The following is a 9,982-nucleotide window of genomic DNA, read 5'->3' as shown; positions in this document are numbered from 1 at the left end:
GATTCAAGATTTTAATTGTTCTGTCCTGAGGAAGGTGTTAGCACATTAAAGAAAAACACCGAAACGCGTCGACACAAGAACCAAAAAGATGTTTTTTTATTGAATGTATTAATTGTAATTTGCATTATGTATATTATGTGATTTTTTTGCAATATGTTATGATATTTGGGAATGTATATGAATATTGTATATTCAGATATCTTTTTAAAAATTGTAATTCATGAACTGTATTGATTTTATATAAAAAAAGAAAATCTTTATATTAATAAATAAAATACAAACCCAAAACAATACACCTCCACGTGCTAGAAATATTTTTATATATAAGTCTCTCGTTTGGTCCATATAATAAATAGATATAATGTTCAGATCATTAAAGTGATTGACACAGAAAGGAAAAACTTTTTTGTATCTTAACTTCACCCTGTCCTTTCTGGTCTGTTTGGGGAAACTCTCTTTTTTTGGAGTGATATTTGAAGTAAATCATTCAGACACTGTACACCTTTTTTTGATTTCTTTGCAAAGGACTTGCGCTGTTACATATTCAAGTAGAAAGAGTAGCCATTGATTGTAATCAGTAGCCCTTAATGATTTTATTTATGTGTACCCTCACTTAATGTTATTGGACTCTCAATACGAGTGGCCTGCTATTTGGTGCGAAAATTAATGCCATTGAAAAAATCTAACACTGATGTCAGATGCAATAATTATCCTTGTTAAAAGTTTTGCCCTCAAATGTGGCTTAACATAAGAATAGATAGAAAACATATTCTAAAGTTGGTAATCACATAGTGAAGCATAGTGTGGTTATATTCAATGTCATATGAGGTCAACATCACTCTTGAACTAATGCCACCCAAAGAGGAAAAAAAAGGAAAATAGAAGAGGTTTCCGGGTCTAACTAATAGATGGCAGCATAACGTGGACGTCATTTAGGGGTCGCTATGGGTCGCAGCTGCGACCCCTGGCTTTTTCTTTGCAACCCCGGACACTATATTTTTGACCCTTGGCCTCAGAGATTGCAAAATCACTGCCAGCAACACAGGGAAGTTCGTCCTTATGGACATCAGTTGGGGCACCAGTCTCCTTGTGTTTTTTTAGTATTATTCACTATTAGTGTAATAAAAAATGGAGTGCAATTAGCTGCATTATGACCCTCCCTGGCAGCTGAGGTGAGTAACAAATGCATTTAAATGTATGTTGTGTGCATGCTTGCTGGGAAGAGTGTGTTTATGTAAGATAGTGTGTGTTTATGTGATTTTTTATGTATGTATAATCATGTGAGTGTGAGTGAACGTTAAGGTCAAATGGCATGTGATGTCATTTCCGCTACGCCTCATTGCTGGGGCAGCTGTCGCGCTCTACCAAAACCATAGAATAGAATACCCCAGGCCTTTTTGTGAATTGACGATCATGCAGCATAATGGACAACACGTGAATCTAGAAGAGCTTCAAGCTCAAGACTATTGTTACTGGTCAGTAACTTGTTTTATTTTGTTCTCAGAAAGGTAGCAACTCTATACAAGAGCACCGACATCAGCCTTGCACTCTGTTAGTGTCTCATACACACACACACACACACACACACGTGGCAATGCAGCATTGCAGTTGCAGGCCTCATTGAGATATCACAGTTATGAGATTGCAAACCCAAAGACCCAATCCGATTGACAGACCTGGCGTTCTTGTTAGCATCTGCTCGCAGCATTTTCACGGCTACCAAGGCTGGCTGATTGCTGGAACTGACCTCCATTGTGAACTCCTTCCCCAGAAACTCCGCCATGCCTTCTACTTCACAAAGATGAACCTAGGAGAATAATGAGACAATATAAAACCTTAATGCAGCACAAAGTTTGCATCTACTGTAGAATGTGCTGCAAACATGTATCCTTCACAACAAGCCATCACACACATAGAATACTGGTCCACTATTTCAGAAGTATATTTCCACATCTGTAGGAGAGAAGCAAAAAAAGTAATGGCAATGAAGGCGATTTCAGGTGCGTTAAAATTGTTTGGCCATATTGTAATGTAACATTACAAGTAACCAATATTTCCGATACAAAATAATCTGATTTGTTAGAAACATGTTTTTAAAAAAATGACAAGCTCACATTACCCTTGAGCGACAGTTAACGTAAAGCCTCAAAACAGAAAACACTGCAGGAAGCATTTCATAAAAGTCATCAAAAGAATAGTACTGTGTCAACAGCTGCCCACTGCATCAGCAAGAAGCCAATAGGATTTAAGAAAATGTGATCAGGCACATTGAATCGGAATGCTTAATTTTGTAACTGTTCCATCGCCCATTACCATGAGGTATGGGTGCAATGTTTAGGAGGGTACAGGCTTCAGTGGGTGGAGTTTCTCATATTTATTTATGCTATGTCAGTGAAAATAAATGTGGTCCAATGACACATTTGTTAGAGCAACAGTACTAATAAACGCACATTGACACACTTTTTATTACAGTGCAAAGGTCAAATTCCCCATCATTACCACTATACTACCTAAATAGCATGAGAAAACACTTCTTGCTGTCTCAAATAATGCCCGGATTTCTCACCGGTAATATTCATTACTCCGAGACCTTGTCTCCCCGTCCCATTCCTGAGCCCTTCCCTCCCTCCCTGTGTTGTATTTTTTTGGGGTGATGGTTTCGTTTCCGGGTTGTTTTCTTTGGTATTCTCAGGATGTTTCTCTACTGCACTTCCCCCTTTGTCACATGTTGGTGACGCCATGTTGGGGGAAGTGCAAAAGCTCGGCTAGGTAATAGGTTTCTGTAGAGCAGACTAGCTGCTCACTGTTAAGGAATAAGACGGGGAGACAGGACGAGGAGGTAATGCATGTTACAAAGATTTGAAAGAGAAAAACAACTCTCTTAATAGTCATGAGGTGTCTTCCATGTTATTTTGAAGCATTGCATGGCTTTAACTCCTTGTGTTCTGGTACAGTTTACAGTCCATTATTCACCACAAATACACATGGCACAACAGCATGGAGTAAACAATGTATAAGTATGCGCCAACATGTTATTTATTACAGCATAGTAATTAGTCACAGTTTCCACAAGAAAAGAGGTTTTGGTTTCGCTAATACATTTTGCGCAGTTTAATGAACCTGCACACATTTTACAACAAAAAATGTATTCCCCTCGGCTCCTTCATTGAAAGTTTGATACTTATCTTTTAAGTGGGAACCAAGAAAAGGGTGAGCGGTCCCAAAACATTGATTTCCCGTGTTTATTCCCAGGATGCATTGCCAAGAAGGATACAGTAGGAATGTCATTACTCATTATCTCATAGCGTTCCCTCGTTTATATGAGCTGATCAATGGACTTGGGAGTGTCTTTAGGAAGATCTGCCTAAGAGTCCTCTGCGGAGCTAGATCTGTGGGAACAGTCCAATTGTCTCTCTTCGTGGTCGCTCTGTGTAGATTTGGGATTGGAATCCGCTTGGCTCCGTTTTGCGACCGCCCAGAGGATTCTGCACCTTTCCTATCAAGCCTTGATCGGGATTGGGTTCTGGTTTTATCCGGACCCGCTTGTTTCTTCTGAGATGTTAATCCTGGAGAGTCTACCCCTGAACCACGGCTCGGGCGGTGTCAAGCCAGGCCCAAGCTTCTTGTGGATTTTCAAAGAATTGGGTCCCAGCTGGTATAACAACTCTAAGTCTGGCTGGAAACAACAGAAAGATGGCCCGATGTCTCTGCACTTCCTTCGTGAAATCCGAGAACACCATGACTTTGTTATTACCGATTTGTAAATTATTGTTCTGGCGAGCTTGTGATAGAATGTGGTCCGATCTCTGAAGTGGAGCAGATGAGCAGCAATCAGTCACAGTGGGGCACCCAGTTTGGGGGGTCTGGCTGGGAGTCTTGTGTGCCCTTTCTAGTGCGTAAAATGGGGATAGGCCTTCCGGAGCGTTCTGTCTTTAGACAGTTTTCCCGAAACTTTACCATATTGTTTCCCTCCTCTTGTTTCGGGTCCCCAATTATACGCAGGTTAATCCCACAGGATTGATCATCACTTTCTTCTGCTCTTATTTCTAAGGTCCAAACTCTTCCTTCCATTTCTGATAAGGATTTGCATAGCTCAGCGACCTCCATGGGAATATCAGACATTGTGCGCCCGTGTTCATCACTCTTTCCACCGATTAACGGTAGTCGTCCTTGGGTAGACTTAGGTTGGTGCCTATGCCACCGATTTAGTTTCTAGCCCTTCACGGGACGCTGTGATTGTCTACATGATATCTGCCAGTGTTGGGCGAGGCTGGGCAGTCTCCTTCAATTCTCCTCAAGGATCTTCCTCCTGTTATGGTCTTCTGCCTTGGTCAGTGGCACCCTGTGCTCATTTCTTAGGTACCTTCCCCATTTCCATTGGCGGAGTAGCCTGACTCTGTATCTGTCGATGTTCAGTGGGTGATGTTAAGTACGTCTCGTAGTTGCTCTTTTTGTTAATCCCCACTTCCTACAAGTGGCGGCTGGTGACATTTGAAAGTGGCCTACCAGTGGCGGCTGGTGACATTTGAAAGTGGTGAGGCACAAAAGTTGGCCAGGATTTTTTTATAACGAGCGATCTGAACAAATTCAATGGACAAACCTGGGGTTCTAGGTGAGTCCCTCTCCTGAGAAAGAAATTAAAAAAAGATTGGCAATTGGTGTATTTTAAAGCAAATGAATGTAGCGATAAAGCAAGGCTTGTTAAGCAGTGGGAACGTATAGTCTTGAAATATTAAAACGGCCCCATATCTTCCTGAATTAATATGTTCAACAGTTATTGTAATGTGTAAATTATACAGTTAACCCTTTAAAATGTATGCTTGCCCAGTGTCTTGAACTGCATGCAGCATTCACTTAGGAAAAATATGCTCTAACTAGACTTTGAGAAGCACCCATAGATGCTGGCTGTAACCAGTCATATAGAAATATGTGCAGACAGGTCTTTAAGTGAGACGAAAAAAGTGGTGTCTCTCAATAAAGGACCATGTTAAATACATTTCTGTGATTCCCATAGTGTGCCACCTGACTGGTACTTTCGGTTTCTCTCTGAGATGTAATTTTATCCAAATCTCTCTCAGATGTAATTTTATCCAAATAAATAATACAACAACTGACATACACCTAAAGCCTGTCAGTATGATTGGCTTTTTTACTGGGAGTTAGCTGTTTAAGATAAACGAGTAACAACAATAATGTCTTATAAATATATATATATATATATATATAGTAAGCTCTACAGAGAAAGAGTTGGAGAAAACAATGTCACGGAGTCACAAAAAAACTTGAAAATTACCACATAAAAATAAGTGCACTTGTTAATTTTCTCATCTCTCACTAGTCACACATGTACATCTGGTTTTAGGTATGGTCCATCCAGGCAATTCATGAGCACAGGGGATGGTCACAGGGCAGAGGCTGCGATGGTTTCCCCTCCCCTTAGGGGGGGTCAACATCTCCTCTGCCCGTGAACTTTCCAGCTCAGTACCATACGTATGTGTAAACAAAACTTGTGCATTAACAATGGGATGCTGCGATCTTGGTATTAAGGCCATAACATGAATACTTATGACATTATTCTTGTTCACTTGAGATCTCATCCCGCATCAATGATGTTGTGTTTATTTGTATATATATTTGCAATATACTGTACAGTCATGGTTTTAACATATATATTTATATATTTATGATACATTATTTATGAATTTATTTATATATTTTGTAGATACTAGCCTATGAATGGGGTGTTATACATGACTTTTTGTACAGGGTATATAGTGTATATATTGAGATTGATCCTCATGACGCACATTGCACTTTGCACAACAAATATCAGTTTTGATTTTTGGATTCATCCAGTGATCTTTTTCTGTTTACACATTTATGTAATTGCATTTGCACTTTATTGTTACAGTATGGACTATGATAACATGGCGCTATTCGGGGATTATCCCATGATGTCTGCAAACTTATAGTCTGTTGTCCGTGTCTATGATAAGTGCAACACGTGACCAAAAACCTACCAATCGGAGTGTACTTCCACTGAGCACTAGCACTTTAAAAATTGCCTTTTTCCCAGCGTGCGTCATGTGATCAAGGCCTCTGTGTAGGCCGAAACGTCATGCTGTGTGCCGCTTCCTCGAGGGTACAATAAAGAAAACATTGCTCACTGCACCTGAGGTCTCCTCTCTTCTTCCTGCGCAGCGGTTTCCAGCACTGGGCTCCGGGCGAGAGGCAGCAGGGATTGTTTCATATATATATATATATATATATATATATATAATCCACAAAAAAAGTCCCCAGAGACAGGATCGCACTCCGCAGCAGATAAGTTTGACAAAACTCTTTTATTTAGGCATGTGACTTCCCTTCCCCGTACATTGTCTGCAGGCCTGACGCGTTTCGAAGCTTTTGCTTCTCTTCAGAGGCCGGTGCTCAGCAGGACATTCTGTGAGGCTCTCCAATCTCCCAGCTGGAATACTTCCAATCATCGCACAGCTTCCGGTGTGCCTCCATTAAGGGAATCCGTTTTTCATTGCATCGTGGGAATTGGAGTTTTTTAGCCTAATTTGCACCCTCCATTAGGTTTGTCCGCTGTGCCACAAATTCAGACATTCTTTAAAGCCCTCCGTTAGGCTCCCGGATGAGATTTCACATGCCTATAGTTTAAAGCTGCTGTGCCCATCGAAACGTGACGTTACACTTTCGCGAGACCATTCTTATGCTCTTTGGCGGTGCGTGTTCCTCGCGGCCTGGAAGCGCCGCGTATATAATCCACAAAAAAAGTCCCCAGAGACAGGATCGCACTCCGCAGCAGATAAGTTTGACAAAACTCTTTTATTATTCTTTTTTTCTCTTTTATTTAGGCATGTGACTTCCCTGGAGGGTGCAAATTAGGCTAAAAAACTCCAATTCCCACGATGCAATGAAAAACGGATTCCCTTAATGGAGGCACACCGGAAGCTGTGCGATGATTGGAAGTATTCCAGCTGGGAGATTGGTGAGCCTCACAGAATGTCCTGCTGAGCACCGGCCTCTGAAGAGAAGCAAAAGCTTCGAAACGCGTCAGGCCTGCAGACAATGTACGGGGAAGGGAAGTCACATGCCTAAATAAAAGAGTTTTGTCAAACGTATCTGCTGCGGAGTGCGATCCTGTCTCTGGGGACTTTTTTTGTGGATTATATACGCGGCGCTTCCAGGCCGCGAGGAACACGCACCGCCAAAGAGCATAGGAATGGTCTCGCGAAAGTGTAACGTCACGTTTCGATGGGCACAGCAGCCTTAAACTATAGGCATGTGAAATCTCATCCGGGAGCCTAACGGAGGGCTTTAAAGAATGTCTGAATTTGTGGCACAGCGGACAAACCTAATGGAGGGTGCAAATTAGGCTAAAAAACTCCAATTCCCACGATGCAATGAAAAACGGATTCCCTTAATGGAGGCACACCGGAAGCTGTGCGATGATTGGAAGTATTCCAGCTGGGAGATTGGAGAGCCTCACAGAATGTCCTGCTGAGCACCGGCCTCTGAAGAGAAGCAAAAGCTTCGAAACGCGTCAGGCCTGCAGACAATGTACGGGGAAGGGAAGTCACATGCCTAAATAAAAGAGTTTTGTCAAACTTATCTGCTGCGGAGTGCGATCCTGTCTCTGGGGACTTTTTTTGTGGAATATATATATATATATATATATATATATATATATATATATATATATATATATATATTTTTTTTTTTAACTTTATTTTTCATTTTGTAACATCAAAAACAAATCGTCAATGATACAGCATGTAGGGGCATACCTTAGATGTGGTTGGTAATACTCGGTACAGGTAGCAGCATTAGAGATAGAAAGGCACAATAGGGGTACATATTCATCCGTGAGTATAACACAGTGAGGTATAAGCATGGGACACACCAAACACATGCAGGCCGCTGACTGCTAGAATCAATTATCTCCCCCCCCATCATGATCAGGTTGGTTTTCCTCATCCGACCCGCTCTCCCCACTTTCTAAAGTATTGTGGGCGGAGGACTCTCCCTCTGCCAACCCCGAAGAATTTCTTATAAATAATTAACAATGGAAATGTTAAATTCTGAAATAGTGAGTCTGTGAATTAAATAGCATTGAGGCCTGTGAAAGGAGTTTTGTGTTCTTTAAGTTAGATATGTATTCTCTTTTTCTCTGCATATCTTGTCCATCTGCACCTCTTCAAACCCTTCTTGTTCCTCTTCAGCACCCTCTTTTCAGTCTTCCCCGAATAAACTCCTCCCATCTGTCAATTCACCGCCCCAACATACACTGCACTCCCTCAAATTTAAGCACTTTAATTTCTCTTACTTTTGCCTTGCAAATATTTTGACATCTGTGTTCCCCCTTCACACACATATCCACGGAATTTCAGTTGCAAATGGAAAACACAAACATAGTTCTGTGTGCTCTGCAGAGGGGCCATCCCACTGACAGGCACTTTGTTTGGCTTCAGCCTGAGCCCCTGCGTGCTCAATCAAAGACCCTCATAAACAACTGACATAACTCAAGCCTCAAAAGTATGCACAGAAAAAAATACAGATAAACAACAATTTCTTAAAATAGCTAACTCTTGTGGAATGCAAGTTTAAGTAAAGCAAGTGAAATAAGAGAGAAACTAAATCGCTCAAATGCATTCCCTTGACGTTTTTAACATTCATTGTTTGAAAGTCAATCCATGTTTTTGGCATCAGGGTTAACTTAGGGGCATGAAGACAGGGTTAGTTTTAATGTTATACATCAGAGAATTGGCCACTGTAAGCACTTGTTCCAGAGTAAGCACATCTCTCTCGCTTTGGGCTTGACTTGGATATTTGGATCCATTTCACGGTGGAACAAATGCCACAAATCCACTTCTAAAGGAACGAGCGATGAGCAGGGAGGGTGTGGGGTGTCACAGTGGGGAAGGTTAGCATGATGAGGGGTCTCTGCATAATGTACAATACACAACATTAGCTTGCAAACACTTACCATTACTGAGAACAAGGCACAGTATCAGACGTGCTTGCATCCACTTTCACTTATAACGAAAGGGTGGGATCTTTGCCTTTGAATGACAGACGTCTGATATCACGCAGGGATGAAGTCTCTGACGCCCGAAACTTTGACGCTGATTGCATCACTGGCCTACAGAGGTCATATAACCCTAGGCCACAATGGCAATGAAGGGCTTTAAAACAGCAAGCCCTGTATCGTGCATCACATTAAAGAAAGTAGATTTTCTGCATGGCTACCAACAGGCTACCTCATACTATACCAAAATAGAACTAAGAGTAAAGGAGGAGGGTTAGCGATTGTTTATAAAAACACTCTTACCTGCAGGATACAAAATGGAGGAATCGAGGACTGTGAAAATATCCACTTTTCTCTCCAAATAAATCCCAATAAAACCCTTTCGGGATTTCTCATCTATCGTCCTCCCGCCAGCTTAGGAAATTTCGTCAATTCACTGCTAGAGGCCACCATTTCCACGGGCACATCGACCTCCAGCTTTCTCCTTCTAGGAGACTTAAATCTCCACTTTGAGGACAATAAAGATAAAGTTGCCGGAGATATAATCTCGGAATTAAAAGCATTCGACCTCCAACTCAAAAACTCTGAAGCAACTCACTCCAAAGGACATCTTTTAGACCCACTCTTCACCAATCTCCACAATCTAGAAGTCTCTCACCCACACCCCCTCCCATGGTCAGATCACTTCCTTATCCCTTTTATTTGGCAGATCACTCCTGACACCCCCCAGATCCCCACTCCCAGACAACAGGATAGAATTTGGTCCAAAATATCATTCGAAAATTGGATGCAAAAACTAACCCACTCTGCCCCTTCCGCTGATCCCGACCCAAACAAAGCAGATAAAAAATTTAACAACTGGCTTACCTCAACCTTAGACCAAGTCGCTCCCAAGAAAAATCTAAAGAAAAAATGCACTTCTTTTAAATCCCCCTGGTATTCCCA

At 41.6% G+C, this 9,982-nt stretch overlaps 1 protein-coding gene across 1 annotated transcript in view; it reads right to left on the bottom strand.

The window, feature by feature from the left end:
- The window catches only part of DDR2 (discoidin domain receptor tyrosine kinase 2), a 631,189-nt gene that overhangs the window by 51,601 nt on the left and 569,606 nt on the right, over positions 1-9,982 (bottom strand). Inside the window, exon 13 of the mRNA XM_086964525.1 lies at positions 1,677-1,807. Coding sequence (XP_086820651.1) covers positions 1,677-1,807 — 131 coding nt within the window. The remainder of the gene's footprint in view (positions 1-1,676; positions 1,808-9,982) is intronic.

The sequence above is a fragment of the Lissotriton vulgaris genome, chromosome 1_1, assembly GCF_964263255.1.
Source record: "Lissotriton vulgaris chromosome 1_1, aLisVul1.2, whole genome shotgun sequence".
Classification (NCBI taxonomy): Eukaryota; Metazoa; Chordata; class Amphibia; order Caudata; family Salamandridae; genus Lissotriton; species Lissotriton vulgaris.
Note: the sequence above shows the minus strand (reverse complement) of the source record. Positions and strands in the feature narration are given on the sequence as shown.